Consider the following 22236-nt stretch of genomic DNA (forward strand, 5'->3'; position numbering starts at 1 on the left):
CCTGAACCCTAGTCCCTCCTAGATGGTCAAATTCATCAGAGAAGATCTGGACCACAGTATTATTAAAAAAAAAAAATCCCTTAGAAAGAAATAGTCTATTTGCTACCCTCAGGGGTGGGGGTGGGAAGGTCACTTGAATGATCATTATCCAGTAGCCTCAAAACTCTCACTTCTGCGATCAGACTGATGACTGCCAATTAGCTCGAGCAATACGTGGGCTTGTCTTCCTGGCTTCAAAGCAGGTCAGTACCTCCATCACAGTGAATGGTCTTACTTTGGACTGGACATGAAAAACAGGATGGTGAGCATCACTACTTGATAGCATTGGTTACAGGGAAAAAGATTTTATAGCTATGCAATAAATTTTTTAGATGCAACAAATGTAACTGATCAATGAATACAAAGGACAAAGGAAAGTTAAGGGATAGATTGCAGCTTTGTTTTGGATAGTAGGTGACATTGTATGGCTCAGGAGTTTGCGAACCCTTAACAAAACTGTTCCTATGGAAGGGATGACGAAGCTCTTGGTTTAACACAGATAAATTAAATTTTTTAAATGGAGTTAAGATGTTTGCTTTGTTTGAAGTATCTTAGCCATCTTAAATCTTCTTTTAGGCTTGCCAATAAATGGCTTGGTATTCAAGGATAACAATCAAAAAGAGCACTACTGGCCTCAACTGGCTGCCCCACACTCTTCTGGAGGGAAAAGCACCAGGATCTTATAGCACAAGGGAGCAGCAGGTAGAGTTGTCTGAGATAGGTCTACTCAAGCAGCACATGCGTGTGGCTGTATTATTCTTCCTCACCCAAGCTAGCTCACTCAGAGCTCTTTAATTGTGCCGTGTTTACATACCCCAAGTCTTTGTCATCTTATATGATTTCCAGCTAAGCATTTTTTAGCTGCTTTTCTGATAGCAAAATTCTTATTACATTGTTTTATGACAGCCCAATGATTCAAGATCTGCTTCTAACATATGGATTAGGAAAAAAGTGCACGATGAAGGCTAGTTGGAATAATCCATCTTTGGTTAATGTCTCCAGCTACTCAGCCATACCCCTCAGGGTCTCAGTTTTCTCTGCAGTAGTCATGGATTACTGCTGATTCAGTATTATCTATAATACTTCAGAACATCCCTTTGGGACCTCAAATGACTTTAGATTCGCTCATTTTAATTATATGTACACAGTATGATGTAGGGATGCGGACATAAGAAGGCATGAGGCCCTGGGCTACATTATTCCATAAGAAAGAACAAACACTGATTTATTTATTACCCAAACAAGAACACTGAAGAGAAATAGCATAGTAAAAACCTCTGCCCAAGTGTGACCAGTCTTTGGACACTGTGTGCACAGCGGATCGGGTGATTACTGCTGTTACAGCTTCCTTCATGGCAATTTTATATCTTTGCATGTCAGTGGAATAATCTTGATCATTACAGTGAACTCTGGAATATCCATCAGTTTTTCTGCATGCACATGGCTAAAAACAAACCGCTCTTCCCACCAAACTTGTCATGCTCTGTGGAAAAACAACTGGAACGGACCAAAGTGAAAGACAGAAAGGAAATTAGCAGCAATACTGAAAGTGTATGTATTCAAGGCCTCTACCACAATCCAGTGGAGATTCAACCAGAAAACAGGTTGCAGAGCAGATGTTTGATTTAATGAAAAAAAGAAACTATGTTTTACAGGTATGCACAGCAGGGAACAAGGGAGATGTGAGGACCTGCTTGTTATGTTGGCCGTTGCCTAATTAAAAACTAGTAATTACCCTCAGGAGGGAGGCTCAGTGAAGCCATATAAATGCTGCTTTCAAGAAGTGAAGTACTTTGTTCTGACTTCATGCATCCTATAAGACTGCCAGATTATCTGATCTAGAAAGTCATAGATATAAAAAAATCAGAAGAGCCTGACACCCTCCAGATACTGCATATGAAACAGAAGTCACTCTCAGAGGTGGTCATGGTATAGAAGAACACTATCACTAGGGTTGAACATCATTCTCTGTTTAAATGATTACACAAACTGTTCCAAAAAAAAAAAAAAACTACATTCACCGTTTGTGTTGAAATCTGCTGAGTCTCCAGGCACCTGAAATAAATTTAGAGGTCCACTCATTTGAGCAAAGTAAGTTATATCCTTGCCATTTTCTCATCACAAAATTCTTTAAAAAGGCGTTTAAAAGAAAAGTGTGTCTTTAGTCTTCCTCAAACTGGTTTCAAACATGTATGGCCTCACTGCCCCTCTGAGGGAGCAGAATTTCTAAAGATAAGAGCAGATCTTCTAAATCCACGTTGACACAAGTTAAAGAGATGGAGCATCCATCTCTTACACATTCAAGTGCAGCAAGATTTGGGGTTTTTTTGACACATAGGGGTTCACACAGTCTGTTAATACAAAAACAAGAGAGCGCAAAGTGACAACCCCCATGGCCAAATAAGTTATATTGTGAATTTGAATCTTAACATCAGCAAAACCTAGAAAAAACAGTGTGCAAGGACCACACAGAAGGAACCTACTTCTGTAGGGATACACTGAAATTTTATCCTGAGTCCACAATTTCTAAGTAAGAAATAATATCTCAAAGTCTTCAACATCCAGAAGCAGGCACTGATTTTATTTCAAAAACATAGCTAAAGAAACCAGTATTAATTAAAAAGAGGGAAGATGAAAGTAAATGGTTAGAATGCGATATGATATGACTGACAATATTCACTCACCTCCCTAACAGTGGAACTAAATGCAATGACAGGAAAGAGAGTGGCTCAATCATTTGCCCAAGGGATTCCTGAAACAAGGCCTCTGAACATGTGGTGTGCATAAATTTTCAGATTATGACTTTTTTTTCCCCCTATAACACAGTAGCCAAGGATGACTTCAGCTAGGCCATTTTCTATCTTAATTTCCTGAAAACAATTCCAACTGTAAAACAACAGAATTACAGCCCATTCTACCGAAGGTAGGACAGAAATGAAGCAGCAGTAATTTGAAGTGACAAATGCTCAATTCTCCTCCTGAAAGTGATGTCTAAATCCAGAGTACTATTCCTCTCCATTTTATACTATTTTCCAATAAATCAAACAATTTACCTCCCCCCCCACAGCTTCATAAATTGAAATGAAAGAGAAAGTAAAACAGCTCCTCTTAGCATCTGTACATCTCTGAAGTCTCTAAGGTCCTTTATTAAAAATTTATTCCTATGAAGCTTTTACAAAGACTGTATTGACAATAATCCACATGGGCGATTTAAGACAGGGTTAATTAATATTCTGAATCAAACAGTAGTAGGACAATGTGACAGGACAAATCTCACTATATCTTAATTTCATTATCTAAATGGAGACTACAGATACCCACTAGATATCTACCCAGTAAGAGCAACACTGTAACATGTTTAGGCACGGTTACTATAAGAAATGCAGAGTACTACTACTGTGACTCAGCTGACTGCACATACAGATGTGAAGTACAGATGGCTTTTAAGTCAAAGGGTGACTTAATATTATTCATTTCTTTTCAATCTTAAGCACATACTACAACAAATGTGACTGTCCAGTTAATACAGCAGAATTCAAAAAACAAAACAAAAAGACCCCAACTACCAGATGCCAAGGTTTCAGGACTGCCCTCTGTCAAATACTAATGAATCTTTTTCTTCTTTAATTTCAACCATTGCAATTCAAGAAAAAATATAATTTAAGCCAATTTAGAGTGTCACCTTGAGTCTGACCCTCTGCTTTAGACAGTGAAGCAAATCCTCAGAGCTGAGTTGTATGACTTTGCATTTTAATTGCTCATTTCAGGAGCACTTCCTATACTTTGTTATGGTATAGGAGACCTGTGCAGACACCAAGCAAAGCTTCCCAAACAGCAACAAGGGGGAAAACGGTAAAGCTGATCACATACAAAATGCTGTCACGTGCACAAGGTGAACAAATGAAAAGGGATTATTTCTCCTTTTTATGGTCTTCCATTACCTTAATAGTATTACTTTAAACAAAAGAACATAAAATATTTTTCAAATAGCAGCTTGACTTTAAAACTAATTTGAAATGGTCCAGCAAAGCTTAAAACATACTGACAGCACTATACACATCAATGAGTTGATTTTGGGTGCTTTGCATTTGGACAAAACTTCTTCTGGAAGGGTTTCCAAGTACTTTAAAAAAAAAAAAAAACCTAATTAAGGCTCTTGAATAGGGACGATCTATACCAAGCTCAGAGAAAGTAAAATGTTAATCCAAGGACAATTACTAACAAATAATGAAAATCCCTTGACTTCCTGGTTTACAACCTGTTCACTCAGCTAAATAGTTTTAATATTTTACCCAAGATAAACAGCATGTTCCAGCTGCTCTATACAAGCTATAAACTCACCATTTAGCAGAATGCAAGCTGTTCCTGAAACTTTCAGTAGGAGACCAGTGATAATGGGACCTCTCCCATTCACAAAGTGACTCATGAGTGTAAGAATTTGCAGAGCTTGGGGAAAGCGTCGATAAAGTGCTCAGTGCTTCTGCAATGTGCAATTTTTGGTCAGCTGCTGATGAACAATGTGGAAAGGCATACTCCCATCTATTAAGTATGATTGATCTGTTGCACAGGCGTGTTTTCAAAGCATTTGCTGGAAGATTATCAGGTAAGCAGCAAGATTCCTTAATCTCTATCGTAGCTATACTTTTGCACTATAATTACATTGCACCTCTACATCAGTTTTCTAAAGGAAGTCTACCAGTGCTTATCCTGGTCCTAAAGACACACACACAAGAGCAAATTCAGTGAGGTTATCCATGTTCCTGTTTATAGAGTTAGGGCCACTACTGAATTAAACTTCACAGTTTTATTTTACAAAAAGAGAAAACCTAAGACACAAGAGGAAGACCAAAACGATCATCAATGGAAGAGTCAGGATAATCCTTGCCCAATCTTTTGACCACTGCATCTCTTTCCGAGAGTGCCCCAGCAGCAACACTACTTCTTTGTACATTATAGAAAAGTCCCCTTAAACTGTATTTAGAATGTCATAGATATCACATTAAGTATAAAAGCTATAAATAGTGCAAATGTACTACTATAGCATTTTATAACAGAAAATGGAAACCCTACCCTACACAACTAGCTGTCTTATTTTGGACTTGTTAACAATTTACATTAAATGCACAGACAAAAAAAAATACCTGGTAAGCTCTTCTTTAATCTTCAAGGGTTCATGTGGGTAGAATTTCACTCTAAAGCACATGGTATATGGTGGATGAGCTGAAACATTATAAAGAAAAAAACATGAGAACAATAGCAAACAACATTGCCTCAGTCACTCTGAAAGAGTGATCTCCAAGAGTCTTACAAAGCAGCCTGAGTGATGATTAAGCATCAGGCAGTGAATCAAACAAAAACAAGATATATTATATATACATATAAAAAGAAATAAAATATATAACAAAGAAACCAGAGCATGTGCAAAATACAAACAAACCATGCAAATCAATTTATACACAGCTTTGCACCTCACAGGTTTTTACTGCTTGATCCAAGCAGTACAAAACACATTTGGGTTGCTGGTTTGGTTTTTGGTTTTGGGACTTGTTTTATTTTGTTCTACTTAATAAACAGGAAGCAGTTGCATCCTGTCAGAGTGAAGTGCAAAGATGTTATGTATAATTGTTATTCCTGGTAATGATAATGCCTAGACTACAAAATGGAACAAATCATTCATTAAATTTGGCTAATACAACCAGAGCACAACAGAACTGTTTCTGTTTCCAATATTTAGTTAGACTATATTATCTATTCCCAAACAAAGGCAGCAATACTGGGCCTTAAATAAGTAAAATAATTTCACTTCTCCAAAAAAAACCCAACAACAACAACACAAACACACAATAACAGAATGATTTCACTCCTGCAGTCAGTCTCCTCAGTTCTACATTAATGCACACAGCATTATACCCCACTGTTGTATCTCTGATAGCATTCAAGATATTATCTGATCCTAGGCCAGTGATCTTTTAGTGATTACAGAAGGGATGAGAGCAAATCAAAGACTATTATTCTAATCAAAGAGGTATCTTGTGATAATCATGTTAGGATAAAAGAAGCGTGAAAACCACGTAGAAGACTTCAAAATGTCATGTCAGGCATGACGTGCAGGTAGGCAGAGCCCTCAGGGCTATTTGTAGCCTGATACTTTTCATGTTTTAAGTTCCAATTGGAAATGAGAATTTAAGAAAATACTGCATCTTCGAAAAGTAAACAGTGTGGGAAAAAAAACACCTATATTACCTAAGCCACTGTAACTGTCAGGCCTGCTGATAACAACATGGGAGAGAGCAGGGATGGAGCAAGAGCAAAGGCAGAACTGCTATTAAAGCAAGTAGGGCCTCCATACAGTAACTAGTGTGAGGGGCCTCTGTACCAAAGTTAAACAGCATAGCTATCCTCAGATGGACAGAAAGAGGACAAGTGGAGACTTCGAGCAAAAATGGAGCACATGAGCATTGTACTCATTTAGGGAAGCATCTTACAGACCTGAATGGAGAATTATAATCCTTTTATGAAAATATTTTAACTTATGAAATTAACTTTCAACGGACATTTACACTAGTACAGGAGACTAGATTCTCAGTTTTAACAAGATTTTTTTTTTTGTTTTAAAGGAAAGCATTTGTGCAAATTTAAGTCATAGTAATGTATAGTTCTATAATACTCTAGTTGGTTTTAAAAGTCCCTTCATTCTAATGCTGGCACACAGTCAACCTAACTTTCCTAAATCTTAAAGAGATGGTGATTTTAAGGGAGGAGGAGGAGGAGGAAAACCAGGAAAAAAGGGCAAAATGAAATTACAGCGGCCAATGGAGGAAGGAAACAGTTGGAACAGAGAAATATAATTAAGTGAATGCAATTCATAGCAGCAATTAAGCTACTGGAACATTTTACTATAGCATCTTCTCAAGCTTATTAACTCATTGGTTTGTATAAATTGCATATGGAAATTAGTTCTACAGTCGTGAAATTCTTGAAGCTACTTTGACTGCAGCATCTACCTGTATGCTGCAGTATTCCTCGAATGCATCTTTGGATATCACATAATTCCATGTGATGTACAAAAGCAACAGAAAAAAAATGCATTAAATTTTTTGTTATGGTTGTTATCCTTTGGAGCATTTGACTGCTTTTCAAGATGAAGAAATATTTTCCCCTCCCAAGACTTCATGCTGCACTTTTTTAATATGGTCAACCTCAATAAAGAACTGTTGATTTCTCATTTTTTTCCTCATTTACATAACTACTCATTTCAGACACAGGGAGAAATGTCAGCAGAGAAGGAGATGGAGACATGAAAAATACAAATACAGAAAAAATATAGAAATAAGAAAGGAATAATAACAAATAGAAACAAACAAGAAGGAATGAAGAAAGAAAAAGAATTAAGCCTTAAGTGTTGTCTAGTTATGGTTTGAACATTCAGTCAAATCAAATCTGAACAAGGCCACTTGTTCAGAAAGTAAGAGAAAATCAGACTGCTTTCTGTGGGCTTTGGCCTCTTAGATGCAATCACAGCATTTTCTTAAAGCGACTGGAAATAGGTTGCAAAACAGAGCAAATTGTTATGTCCTCCAGGTGCTCTGTCAGGGTAAACTAGAAGGTAAACTGAATTCAATGTACCAGAAAACAACCAAGTAAAACAACCATTGAGAGATGTGCTGAGAAGTCACTCTGCCTGGGCAAAGCAGAAGATAATATAAATCATTTTAAATGGCTCTGTCTCTTCTTAACAGCCTTCTAAAAACTAAGCAAGGGAGAAAAACTTCACTTTCAGAACATGGCTCTGCTAACCAAACTTGATAGAAGAGCCAACTTGTATTAAAGGAACTGGAGCTCTTTCTGAGAGAGAGAGAGGAGGAAAAAACAAACAAACAAACAAACACTTTTAAAGCTCCTGGCAGATTTAGAACTAGTTTGTGCTTGAAATAGAAACATAGTAATAAGAACAACTAGTACATGGCTCTGCAGGACCCTAGCTAGTACATGCCTACTGCAAGACCCTAAAAATGCACTGATCTTTTGATGTCAATGAAATGATTGACACTTTGGTTCTGGTCCATAATATTTCCATACCTCAAAGAAAGAAAGAAAGAAAAAAAAAAAAGGGTGTAAGACTTAAAGTAGAAGAGGCAAACTCTGGTAGTATGTGGTAACCGTAAGAGAGCAACAGTTGTCCCATACATAAAGAATATCATAGTGAGGGCACATATGCATAGGAAAGGATGACATGCACTGCACTAAAGAATAGCCCCCGTTAATAGAAAAAGTTGATGTAAGTTCAAGTGGAAAGACAGTACGTGATGGGAGAAGTATACAAACACATAGAATATGCAGCATCCAGAAGCAGCGGTAAGATAGTTTGAAGCTACTTTGCAAACCTTTCCCTAGACTCAAGCTTCTGTAGCAATATGAGTCCTCAGAAGTGCAGCAAGGAATACAAAACAAGGCTGCAGCAGCCTGCTAAATATATGTCCTTCTCAGCAACACCTGTAAGGTTGTTGCAATTCTGACCTGTAATTTGAAACGTTAAAAAGAACATAATCTCATCTATCCAATTCATCTCCAGGTATATGATAACAAGGTACCCTTTAATTACAAAAAGAAAGGGAGGATTGTCTTTTCTGTTTCTTTTTCCCCAGGAGAAAAAAAAGGACATAAACAATGAGCATTTGAAAGGGGAAGGAGGGAGGAAACCCACACAATTATCCACTTTACTTCCTGTTTTAATTTTAAAATCAGCATAAAACTCATGTTCCTCCAAAAACCCATTTGACTATATGTAAACATTTAAGGCCTTTGTCTCATGGATTTTACAACACGGGAGAAACACACAGAAGAACCTCATATTCTTTCAGTCACTATATTCTTGTGGTGGAAAGCAAGACAGGCAATGAATTGTATCAGCCCAGGAGATGAGACTGTCAAACCAGACAATCCCCCAATTCCTTGAAATCAGAATTACTTTCTACCAATTACTCCCACATTAAAGTGTAAACACTAACAACAACAAACCTCCCCAAAACAGAGCATGATTTTCAAAAGAATGTTCCTTCAGCCTAAAACATTTGAATATAATGGGGTTTATAATAGCTATAAACCTTTTCTTTCAGAGTAGTCCTTTATCTGTCAGATAAGGAGCAGCTGGTGTAGCGAAGTGCCCAAGGCTTTGCCAGAACTTCCTACCATCACAGGCTTTGCCATCTTACTAAAAAAGATTCACGATTATAATCATTTTAAAGGATTTTAACACAGAGAACTGTGTTGACTGCAACTCTTACAATAGGACTATTTGCCAGTTTATGTGCTAACAGCACATAAGAGATTAACACAAAAGAATAAAACCAACTTGAATGATATCACATGCTGAAACTGTTGACTGCAGTAAACCATGATCTAGTCCCTCATGAAACAACTACACACACAGCATGGAAGGTTTCCAGGCAAGCAATTGTATTTTTTAAAGATTTATTTTAGTTGCCTTTAGCTAAGACAAACTACCCTATGTATACTAAATAGTAAGGAGTTCTTAACTAAACTAAACCTCTAACATCCTGGCTGCAACAAAGAGGGCTGTGGGAGTTGCACCCCTTGGCACAGATACTAATATGCACAGGAATGAGTCTCACATGCTCTCATTTTTAAGCAAGGTCCTCTGAATCATTCAAGTCTTCTGTGTATTTGAAGGCTTACAGGGAACGATAAGCCAAAGAAAAACTACACATTCATACAATCATTTTGTTCATAGAAAGACAACTTGAAACAGTAAAGAAGCATTATTTACATAAAAGTATTTTAAAAAATGGTGAAAAAATTTGACTGAAATTCTAGAAAAATGAACCAAAGAGTGAGAAGGATGGAAGATCCTCACCTGCCACTTTTAGGAAGATTGGTTGGTTGTTTTTAATAACCTGCTTTTCACCCAGCACAAACACTGGCTCCTCTAAGGAGCACAGCAAACAGAGGCAGCAGCTTGTGCAGCAGTGTCTGGGCTCTGCTTAGAACTTCTGAGAACCTTGTTGGAGGTTGTGGGGGCTTTCTAGAGACCCTCTGAGGAACTAGAGGGTGCTCACTGCTGACAGGGAAGGAGAGCTAGGCAAAGACAGCTACAGGAGGCCTTATCTTCTCCTGGGAAGCTCTAGCTAGGTGTAGTTGCTGCTAACGAGCTCTGTTGGTTGCCCCTGATCAGAGGGAGTTGGGGCCTTTGTTCCAGCTGGCCCTTGATTAGGGTGGGTCAAGCACCCTGTGAGTTAGTGCTGGGCAGAGGCCTATATAAGAGCCAGGCCTAGAACACAGCTCCCAGACTGCAGCAGTTCATGCAGCAAGGAGTGAGAAGGTCCCTTTGTCTCCTGTTATAGTAGTGTATGCCTCCTCAGGTATGCTTATGACACACTGCAGAGCATCTTTCCCAGTAGCTGTTGGAGCTGTTGCACCAGCTGTGTCAGAGGTTTCCACCCAGAGAGACCTTCTGACAGTGGATGCAGCTCTCAGGCTGCAGGGAGTGCCTGGGGCCTCTCTGTGAGGCTGGGACTGACAGTCAACTTTTCTGCAGAAGATGTGCTGTTGTCGATGAGTTGTGTTGCCAAGGTAAAGGAGTTACAGGAGGAAGTCAGCAGGCTGTGTAGCATCTGAGAAGGTGAGCAAGAGAGAGGGTGTTCTCAGAGACCCTACAGCTTCAGGAGTCTCAACTCCCCACAGCAGTGGAGGTGCAGGTAGGCTCTGTGCCATGTGGAACAGTAAGTCATAAGTCCGTAGGAGATGAAGGCTGGAAACTGGTCACTCCTTGCATGAGGAGAGAGGCTCTTGCTCCTCCTGAAGGCTTGCAGTTGATGAACAGGTTCAGTGCCCTCCAGGCTGAGGAGGAGCTGGGCATGGCTTCAGGGGAAGCAACTGGCCTGGCAGACCCTGTGCCATGTGGGAACACCTGGAAGCAGCAGCAAGTGATTGTTGTGGGTGACTCCCTGCTGCAGGGGGCAGAGGCACCTGTCTGCTGACCTGACTGCTTGTCTAGAGAGGTTTGCTGCCTGCCGGGGGCTTGAATATGAGATGTCATGGAAAGACTGCCCTCTGCTGCTCTTCCATGTGGACACTAATGACACGAAAGGCAAATGGGAAACCATCAAACAGGATTTCAGAGTTTTGGGGTCAGGGGGTCCAAGTTGTTTTCTCCTTGGTCCTGCCTGTGAGGGGGAAGGATGGGAGGAGGAGTAGACGAGTTTTCCAAGTTAACAACTGGCTGCGCTGCTGGTGTTGGCAGCAGGGTTTTGGTTTCTATGACCATGGAACCCTGTTTGAAGAGCAACAACTGATTGGGAGAGATGGGACCCACCTCACCAAATGGGGCACATGCATCTCTGCCAACAGGCTGGCCAGCCTGGTAAGGAGGGCTTTAAACTGGGCGAGATGGGGGAAGGGGAGAGTTATAGAGACCATGCAGTCAGCAAAACAGGGCTCAAGCAGGGATACCTCCAGCAAGTGCATGCAGGCAAGGAAGTACCTACAAGACAAGACTCTGGGGAATCCTCTTGCAGCCCTCCTGGGAAAGCTGCATGCTCGGATGCCTCTCTGAAGTGCCTGTACACCAATGCCCACAGCATGGGGAATAAGCAGGAAGAATTGGAGATCTGTGTGCGGTTGCAGGGCCATGATCTCGTTGCAGTATACAGAGACATGGTGGGATAGCTCACCTGACTGGAATGCTGCCATGGATGGATACAGGCTCTTTAGGAAGGACAAGCCAGGAAGGGGAGGAGGGGGAGTTGCCTTTTATGTGAGGGAGCAACTGGAATGTATGGAGCTCTGCCTGGGGGTGGATGAAGAGCAGGTGAAGAGCTTATGGGTAAGGATTAAAGGGCAGGGTAACATGGGTGACACTGGGGGGGTTTGCTCCAGGCCACCTGATCAGGAAGAGGTCATCGATGAGGCCTTCTACAGACAGCTGGAAGTAGCCTCATGATCACAGGCCCTGGTTCTCATGGGGGACTTGAACCTCCCTGACATCTGCTGGGAAGACAACACAGCTAGGCACAAACAGTCCAGGAGGTTCCTGCAGAGCCTTGAGGATAACTTCTTGACCCAGGTGGTGGAGAAGCCAACAAGGAGAGGTGTGCTGCTGGACCTTGTGCTAACAAACAAAGAAGGTCTAGTTGGAGATGTGAAGGTTGGGGGCAGCCTTGGCTGCAGTGACCATGAGATTGTAGAGTTCAGGATCCTGGGAGGAGGCAGCAGGGCAATAAGTAGGATCGCAACCCTGGACTTCAGGAGAGCAGACTTTGGCCTCTTCAGGGACCTACTTGGAGGAATCTCATGGGGTAGGGCCCTAGAAGGAAGAGGGGTCCAGGAGAGCTGGTTAATATTCAAGCATCACTTCCTCCAGGCTCAAGAGCAGTGCATCCCTCTGAGTAAGAAGTCCAGCAAAATGGGCAGGAGACCTGCATGGATGAGCAAGGAACTCCTGGCAAAACTCCAACAGAAGAAGGAAGTCTACAGAATGTGGAAAAGGGGACAGGCCCCTTGGGAGGAATACAGGGACGTTGTCAGAGTCTGCAGGGATGCGACAAGGAAGGCTAAGGCCCATTCAGAATTAAACCTGGCAAGGGATGTCAAGGACAGCAAGAAGGGCTTCTTCAAATACATCAATAGCAAAAGGAAGACTAGGGAAAACATGGATCCATCATCTTGGAAAGGTCCTGGAGAACAGGAGAGGTGCCTGAGGACTGGGAGAAAGCCAAGGTCACTCCAGCCTTCAAAAAGGGCAAGAAGGAGGAGCCAGGAAGCTACAGGCCTGTCAGCCTCACCTCCATCCCTGGAAAGGTGATGGAACAGCTCCTCCTGGAGGTCCTCACTAAGCATGTGGAGGACAAGAAGGTGATCAGGAGTAGTCAGCATGGATTCACCAAGGGGAAATCATGCTTGACCAACCTGATAGCCTTCCATGATGGAAGGACTGGCTGGGGAGATGAGGGCAGAGCAGTGGATGTTGTCTCCCTGGACTTCAGCAAGGCTTTTGACACTGTCTCCCATCACATCCTCCTAGGCAAGCTCAGGAAGTGTGGGCTGGAGGAGTGGACAGTGAGGTGGATTGAGACCTGGCTGGATGGCAGAGCTCAGAGGGTTGTGGTGAATGGCGCAGAGTCAAGTTGGAGGCCTGTGGCTAGTGGTGTCCCCCAGGGGTCAGTCCTGGGTCCAGTGTTGTTCAATGTATTCATCAGTGACCTGGATGAAGGGACAGAGTGCACCCTCAGCAAGTTTGCTGGTGATACTAAACTGGGGGGAGAGGCTGAGACACCAGAAGACTGTGCTGCCATTCAGAGGGACCTGGAGAGCTGGGCGGAGAGGAACCTCCTGAAGTTCAACCAAGGCAAGTGCAGGGTCCTGCACCTGGGGAGGAATAACCCCAGGCAGCAGTACAGGCTGTGGGCTGACCTGCTGGAAAGCAGCTCTGCAGAGAAGGACCTGGGAGTCCTGGTGGACAACAGGTTGACCATGAGCCAGCAGTGTGCCCTTGTGGCCAGGAGGGCCAAGGGTATCCTGGGCTGCATTAGGCAGAGTGTTGCCAGCAGGTCGAGGGAGGTGATCCTGCCCCTCTACTCAGCCCTGGGGAGGCCTCACCTGGAGTCCTGTGTCCAGTGCTGGGCTCCCCAGTACAAGAGAGGCATGGCACTACTGGAGAGAGTCCAGCAAAGGGCTAAGATGAAGGGCCTGGAGCATCTCTCCTATGAAGAAAGGCTGAGGGAGCTGGGCCTGTTCAGCCTGGAGAAGAGAAGACTGAGAGGGGATCTGATCAATGTGTTCAAGTATCTGAAGGGAGGGTGTCCAGAGGATGAGGCCAGGCTCTTCTCAGTGGTGCCCAGGGACAGGACAAGAGGCAACAGGCACAAACTGAAGCACAGGGAGTTCCATCTGAACATGAGGAGAAACTTCTTCACTGTGAGGGTGACTGAGCACTGGCACAGGTTGCCCAGAGAGGTAGTGGAGTCTCCTTCCCTGGAGATATTCAAAATCTGCCTGGACAGGATCCTGTGCAGTGAGCTCTAGATGACCCTGCTTGAGCATGAGCTCTTATGCTTCGCTGGGGGAAAGCTATGCTCTAAATGCAGATTAGAGGATACTTTGAGGAAACACTGTTTTACAATTACAAGTTACATTACACTAAAAGTTAGTCCCCCATTTCTTCCTTCATTAGCACTGCAGACAAGCTGCTTCGTTTTAGCTTGATATTCTTGATCTTGCTTATTTTTACTGGAGGATACTCCAGCTACCTAGACACTAAATGTAACAGTTCTTATCTAACATGCTAGATATATGCATGTATATGTTTACACATAAGTACATCCTGCAATATGTAGTATTGCAGTATTAATGGAAGAATTTCTTGAATCATTCCATGTAGTCCAGCCAATACCCAGGATTGTTTTTGTATACTAGCTAATTTCTTTAGCCTTATCACATTTTAAAATAATAAATGTATTATCTACCACACAATAGGCACCTCATACTTAAAAACCAAAAGAACTGCATATAAAGAGGCATGTGTATAAAATTCTCCTTCATGTCACAAACTAAGCAGATGACTGACAACAGCTTTGAGTAAAACAAGAAGCTACTCTCAATGACCTAAATCAAGTCTCCCGGGACTGCCAAATGAACACTCTCTTCAACTGCTGGATGTAAACTTCTGAGCATCAAGGTAGTTTTGTTTACTGAACATGTGTTCACAGTTGGCCCACTTAATGGAAAGGATAAGCCAGACCACAACATTTCGAAGACAATTGAAATGATACAAGCTTTTCTGCTCTGAGGACTTTTTTTTAAGTAACAGTTGTAATTTTCTGCTCATCTATGGCAGGAACGCAGCACTTAAATTACCACTACGTAGCTTTGAGATTAGTTTTAGATCATAGTTACAGTTGAGTAATGTTCTGCATTGCCAGGAGGTTGCGGGGAGGGGGGAAACAAAACAAAAATCCCAGAGGTTGATTGCCACATTCCATATTTTATTGCAATCTACCTGTGGCTGATTACATATGACTACAAAACTAAGCCAGAACACACAGGTTGTCTTATCAGATGTGTCACTCCACACATCAGCTGGCCTCTGGCTCTAGCCTTGAGCCCCAAGGGAAAGCTCTTGATGTGCAGAGTTGTGAAATGAGGGTAGCATGGATTTTGCAGGGCTCATGAAAGGCCTCTTTGCAGCAGGAAACAAATGAAGCACATTCTGAACAAGTGCAGAGAAGCACAGTAAAACCTCTGGCCGTTTCAAAACCAGGTACCAGATTAAAGACATGAGCTATCAACACTTACTTACATTTCATTTGCTTGAAGATGGACTTGTTGGGCTCAAGCCAGTGCTAGAAAGGAAGAACAGAGATCAGAGGTTAATACACAGCAGGCAACATCCCCAAAGATGTACGTGGAACCAAAAATAAAAAGATTTTGGTTTCAGTGGGGCACACACGCATTGGAAAAAGCACCTCCATGCTGTTATATTATATCATTGTAATTGCACTGTATCAACATAATTGATGTAACCACTGTTTATTAGATGTTGTCAAAACAACAGAGTAAGAGAAATATTAAAGCACACAGGCTCCACTGATTAGTTTGCAGCAGACACTTCAGTCTTAAACCTTTAGTCATTTTTTCCAGAAGAATTATCATATTGGACTAAGTAGACAGAATATTCAGAAACTTTTATAGCCTCTGCTCACTAATGCTGTCCTGTACAGTCTTTATAACTAATGCATATATAATTACTATACTCTCAACCAATACCCTCAGAATCTTTCTAAGAACTGGAAATCTGAAAGGGAAGAATGCACTTTTCCGTAATGTACAACAGAGAGATATGGCATGCTACCAGTCAGTTTACAACTTTGCAGGAAAGGAATTGCAATGAAAGGAAAACTTTCATGTTTTATTTCTCCTGGAAGATAAACTCAGATGCTTCTATGAAGAAAAACTAGGTTTATATTTTAGTGAAGAGCCCTAGCACACCTCCTGCTAATGCTAGTAATAAGCTGAATCATTCAGGAGGATGTTTTGATTGACAGAAGAACATGCTGATAGTCACATGCCACTTTTGACCACAGCCAGCAGCTTACATTTCCTGTAAACAAAAATCTCTACACTAAAATGAGATTTGTGCTGCAGAAGCAGCTGATCAAAAAGTGTGCTGTTCAGCTTTAATAAGCATATTCAACATTAAAAGGCCTTGCACCAAAGGGTTCATTTTTAACCCTTTTCAAAAAATCTTCCACTCTACCACAAAAAGAAACCTTAGCATTTTTACAACCACATTTAATAGAATCACAGAATCACAGAATCGTTTAGGTTGGAAGGGACCTCTGGAGATCATCTAGTCCAACCTCCCTGTTCAAGCAGGGTCACCTAGAGCATATTGCCCAGGATCACATCTAGACGGGTTTTGAATATCTCCAGCGAAGGAGACTCCACCACCTCTCTGGGCAACCTGTTCCAATGCTCTGTCACCCTCACAGTGAAGAAGTTTTTTCTCAGGTTCAGATGGAACTTCCTGTGGTTCAGTTTGTGCCCATTGCCTCTTGTCCTGTTGCTGGGCACCACGGAGAAGAGTCTGGCCTCATCCTCTTGACACTCCCCCTTCAGATACTTGTACACGTTGATGAGATCCCCTCTCAATCTTCTCTTCTCCAGGCTGAACAGGCCCAGCTCTTGCAATCTTTCTTCATAGGAGAGATGCTCCAGCCCTCTAATCATCTTGGTAGCCCTCCGCTGGACTCTCTCCAGGAGTGCCATGTCTCTCTTGTACTGGGGAGCCCAGCACTGGACACAGGACTCCAGGTGAGGCCTCACCAGGGCTGAGTAGAGGGGCAGGATCACCTCCCTCGTCCTGCTGGCAACACTCTGCCTAATGCACCCCAGGAGACCATTGGCCTTCTTGGCCACAAGGGCACACTGCTGGCTCATGTTTAACTTGTTGTCCACCAGCACTCCCAGGTCCTTCTCGGCAAAGCTACTTTCCAACAGGTCAACCCCCAGCCTGTACTGGTGCATGGGATTATTCCTGCCTAGGTGCAGGACCTTGCACTTGCCTTTGTTGAACTCCATGAGGTTCCTCTCCACCCACCTCTCCAGCCTGTCCAGGTCCCTCTGAATGGCAGCACAGTCTTCTGGTGTGTCAGCCACTCCCCCCAGTTTAGTATCATCAGCAAACTTGCTGAGGGTGCACTCTGTCCCTTCATCCAGGTCATTGATGAATACATTGAACAACACTGGACCCAGGACTGACCCCTGGGGGACACCACTAGCCACAGGCCTCCAACTTGACTCTGCGCCATTCACCACAACCCTCTGAGCTCGGCCATCCAGCCAGTTCTCAAGCCACCTCACCGTCCACTCCTCCAACCCACACTTCCTGAGCTTGCCTAGGAGGATGTGATGGGAGACAGTGTCAAAAGCCTTGCTGAAGTCCAGGGAGACAACATCCACTGCTCTGCCCTCATCTCCCCAGCCAGTCCTTCCATCATGGAAGGCTATCAGATTGGTCAAGCATGATTTCCCTTTGGTGAATCCATGCTGACTACTCCTGATCACCTTCTTGTCCTCCAGATGCTTAGTGATGACCTTCAGGAGGAGCTGTTCCATCACCTTTCCAGGGATGGAGGTGAGGCTGACAGGCCTGTAGTTTCCTGGCTCCTCCTTCTTGCCCTTTTTGAAGGCTGGCGTGACATTGGCTTTCTCCCAGTCCTCAGGCACCTCTCCTGATTGCCATGACCTTTCCAAGATGATGGAGAGTGGCCTAGCGATAACATCCGCCAGCTCCCTCAGCACTCGTGGGTGCATCCCATCGGGGCCCATGGATTTATGGATGTCAAGTTTAGACAAAAGATCTCCAACCTGATCCTCCTCGACCAAGGGAGAGTCTTCCTTTCTCCAGCCTTCCTCTCTTGTCTCCAAGGTCTGGAATTCCTCAGGACTGGCCTTAGCAGTGAAGACTGAAACAAAGGCAGCATTCAATAACTCTGCCTTCTCTGTATCTTTTGTCACCAGGGCACCTGCCCCATTCAGCAGCGGGCCCACGTTTTCCCTAGTCTTCCTTTTGCTATTGATGTATTTGAAGAAGGCCTTCTTGTTGTCCTTGACATCCCTTGCCAGATTTAATTCCAACTGGGCCTTAGCCTTTCTTGTCACATCCCTGCACGCTCTGACAATGTCCCTGTATTCCTCCCAAGGGGCCTGTCCCCTTTTCCACATTCTGTACACTTCCTTCTTCTGTTGGAGTTTTGCCAGGAGTTCCTTGCTCATCCATGCAGGTCTCCTGCCCGCTTTGCTGGACTTCTTCCTCAGAGGGATGCACTGATCCTGAGCCTGGAGGAAGTGACGCTTGAATATTAACCAGCTTTCTTGGACCCCTCTTCCTTCTAGGGCCCTACCCCATGAGATTCCCCTAGGGAGGTCCCTGAAGAGGCCAAAGTCTGCTCTCCTGAAGTCCAGCGTTGCAATCCTACTCATTGCCCTGCTCCCTCCTCCCAGGATCCTGAACTCCACCATCTCATGGTCACTGCAGCCAAGGCTGCCCCCAACCTTCACATCTCCAACTAGACCTTCTTTGTTCGTTAGTACAAGGTCTAGCATTGCACCTCTCCTCGTTGGCGTCTCCACCACCTGAGTCAAGAAATTATCATCAATGCTTTGCAGGAACCTCTTTGACTGTTTGTGCCTTGCTGTGCTGTCTTGCCAACAGATATCAGGGCAGTTCAAGTCTCCCATGAGAACCAGGGCCTGTGATCGTGAGGCTTCTTCCAGCTGTCTGTAGAAGGCCTCATCTATGGCTTCCTCCTGATCAGGTGGCCTGTAGTAGACCCCCACAACAGTGTCACCCATGTTACCCTGCCCTTTAATCCTTACCCATAGGCTCTCAACTTGCTCTTCATCCACCCCCAGGCAGAGCTCCATACATTCTAGTTGCTCCCTCACATAAAGAGCAACTCCACCACCTCACCTTCCTGGCCTGTCTTTCCTAAAAAGCACATAGCCATCCATGACCGCATCCCAGTCATGTGGGCTATCCCACCATGTCTCTGCAACCGCAATGAGATCATGGCCCTGCGACCGCACACAGATCTCTAACTCTTCCTGCTTATTCCCCATGCTGCGTGCATTGGTATACAGGCATTTCAGAGAGCCAGTCAAGCACGCAGGCTTCCCAGAAGAGGTGCAAGAGGATCCTCCATAGCCACGTTGCATGCTGTCTCCCCTGGTTGTATGCACCCGCTGGAGGCATCCTGACTTGAGCGGTGTTTTACTGACTCCCCTGCCACTATACCACTCCCCTTCCCCCATCTTGCCTAGTTTAAAGCCCTCCGTACCAGGCTGGCCAATCTGTTGGCAAAGACACGCGTGTCTTTGCCAACTTAAAATATCTCACAACAGCTACAATTTTGCCTCATAACATATAGTAATTTTATTACAGAGAAGTGCAAGGGGAAGATATTTCCCAGGAATTGTTAATAGGTGACAGGAAATTACTATTTTTAAACCACAATGTGTCAAGAACCCAGTCAAATTCGGCTCTAATTGTAAATTAGTTTTCTTGAACAGAACTTCTTGCAAAGCAAATACCTTGGAAAGAACATTTTCAAATATCTGCAACTTGTGTTCATGGCTGCTCAGAAACTCTTGCATATGTTTAATGACAATATTGGAGATAAACACTGCTACATGTTTCTGTTTGAAGTTTGCTTATCACTGTGAGACTGATTTGGAACCCTGGTACTCAACAAACAAACAAACAAACCCAAAAAACACAACCCCCCACCCCCGGACCAAACAAAGGAAACACCATTTCTTCCTCTTCCCTCTCTCCCCAGTATATCTCATGCCAAACAACAGGATGTTTCGGGAAAAAAAGAAACAGAATTAAAAAAACAATGTCTGCGTCACCAACTTACAAGAAATATCTAGCTCATCTGACTCTTTTTTCAGATCACAGAGATACAATATTTCTTTATTTTGCTCTGAAGAACAGTGAAGGAGTGGAGGGGAGTGTTCATAAAATGGTAAGGTAATTAAAGAAAGTTGCTAGTGCTTGCGGTACTTTATAGCTATATAATTCAGAATGAATTAACAGATAGGAAACCAGACAAGGCACACAGATATACAAGTTTTTCTTCCTTACATTCTCACACCCACCCTTTCTCCACCAGGATCTAGATAGTCCTAGACAAGGAGCCAGGCCGCAAAGAACAACTTGGACAGTTAGCAATGCTGTATTGTTCCCAGGGAACTGAGAGTTGAGATGTTTTTCCACTATTTTCATCTAGCAGAAGTATGACACATTTTGTTTGATATTTTTTCCTCTTTTTAAAAGGCCAGGCTGAAATATCAGCACAGACAAGGTCAGGTTTTATGGTTATTTGAAAAAGTCAATCACCTATTCTAACAAAGTCAGAGGCAAAAAAGCAAATTTTCAAATATGAAACCTTTACAATTCACCATATGAATAATGAAAAAGGGCAAACTGGCCAGAACAACTAATCCAATTATCCTTTTTATTCAATTAAGGGAGTTTAGAAGTGAATGGAGCAAGTAGTGAAAAATATCCCTGAGCATCCTATAAAACAGGCTATGCTAATAGGAATATAGATTTAGCTAATATATCTTGACGTGAATGCTTGTTTCACTAGGATCCGACTTTCATGGGTTAAAAATGGACTGAAAAGAAACAGAGCAATTTAGCAGTCTAGATTTTCACTGCCAGGTCAGGGAACTGAAGCTCACATTTCTGTGGTGACCTTCTGATGGTGGAAGACTGCAAACACATAGGCAATTCAGCTGAATCTTCTAGAAAACTGAACAGTTACTTTATAATTTGTGGAGATTTTTAAAGATAGGACAATTAGGTGCCTAATGCTGAGTGTCACTGAAAGATAAACACCTAGTGGTTGCTAGTACTCCTGAAAATAGCCATTCCTATATTTGTTTGCATATTTCAATTTGAGTTTTAAGAAAGATTTTCCCCTGAGTACTTATCTTTCAGCCTTAACTATTAATAATTAATAACTGTGCCTTGTCTGTACTACCGAGTATTCATGCTATATTTATTCCAAGATTAATTGGCTGTTATAGCTAGGACCAGATTAAGGTTTCTGTAAATTCATCCAAGGCTTTCTTCAGCAATTTTCAATCCAAATGGGTTTGACTGTGCAAAATGTTTCTTCTACATATCAACTTTTTTTTTTTTTTTTTACACAATTTTCCTGAATTAAAATAAAAATCATCAGTTGAAAAAGGAAGCTCTAATATCTCATTTTGAGTTAGCTTGTCAGGCCAAATGTTGGAAGTATTTAAAATCTTCAGTTACAATATTGCTCTACTCTATGCCACGCTGTCTTGTAGAAACAGACTTCAGGTATCTCAAATTCTCTATTGTAAGGCTAACACTTCATTAGACAAATAAAACAAACAAGCAAAGTAGTCAGAAATGACCCTGGAATCAGAGGCCAGAACCTGGAATTTCTCTCCTTCCAGTGAAATGTGCAAACCAGCAAACTAAAAAGAAAAAGGAAAAAAAAAAATCATGTTACACAGCTTTTTTTGGCCTCGTGAATTCCACACTGTTGTTGTTCATACAGCTTGCTTTAGCTAGACGATGGCAAGTGCCCTCAACCCAGCTTAGCTTTATAACATGACAGCCCAAAACAACAATCAGAGGCCATTCCTGCAGAGGCTGAACCTCCCTTTTCCTTGAGGGCATGCCAGCAATATGGTCATTACCCAACAGACAGGAGAAGACTTTGATCCTAATCCAGCTAGCAGGTATTACCAAGGAGCCTGTGAAGAGATTCAGGTTCAATGCTGCCCACTTCTAATCTCTTCTGCCCAAAGAGGTTGGGTGGGAGGTAGGTATTAAGACAGTCTGCCCAGAAGTCCTGGCAGAAGCAGAAGGCAGAGCTAAAGATACTTAGAGACCTTGAAGAGTAAACATGGGGATAGCTAGTAAGTCTTGGTGCTCCAAGTGTAAGCAACATATTTTGGATATAAAATATGCTTAAAATTGCTTTCTGGATCTGCCATTCAGTAACTAGAGGCTCTCTGACTAAGGCTTCATTGAGACAGCATGCTGTGTTTTGAACTGGAGCAGTTTTTCTTTGTAAATACAGCCCTCACCTCTGCTCAGCATTTAAGTGGCACTGAGTAGTCATTAGTGAG

At 42.7% G+C, this 22236-nt stretch overlaps 1 protein-coding gene across 11 annotated transcripts in view; it reads right to left on the minus strand.

Annotated features, from left to right (window-relative positions):
- Window positions 1-22236, minus strand: part of LOC104150098 (FERM domain-containing protein 3) — a 172808-nt gene that overhangs the window by 66248 nt on the left and 84324 nt on the right. For 9 of the 11 annotated variants that reach the window (XM_068926266.1, XM_068926259.1, XM_068926260.1 and 6 more), the window contains 2 exons: window positions 15353-15395; window positions 5181-5259 (listed from right to left, as the gene is read on the minus strand). In XM_068926266.1, the coding sequence (XP_068782367.1) occupies window positions 5181-5259; window positions 15353-15359 (86 nt within the window). In that variant the 5' untranslated portion in view covers window positions 15360-15395. Of the gene's footprint in view, window positions 1-5180; window positions 5260-15348; window positions 15396-22236 lie in introns of all 11 variants that reach the window. The other 2 variants (XM_068926267.1, XM_068926268.1) reach the window with 1 other exon arrangement.

The sequence above is a fragment of the Struthio camelus genome, chromosome W, assembly GCF_040807025.1.
Source record: "Struthio camelus isolate bStrCam1 chromosome W, bStrCam1.hap1, whole genome shotgun sequence".
NCBI classification, from domain to species: Eukaryota; Metazoa; Chordata; class Aves; order Struthioniformes; family Struthionidae; genus Struthio; species Struthio camelus.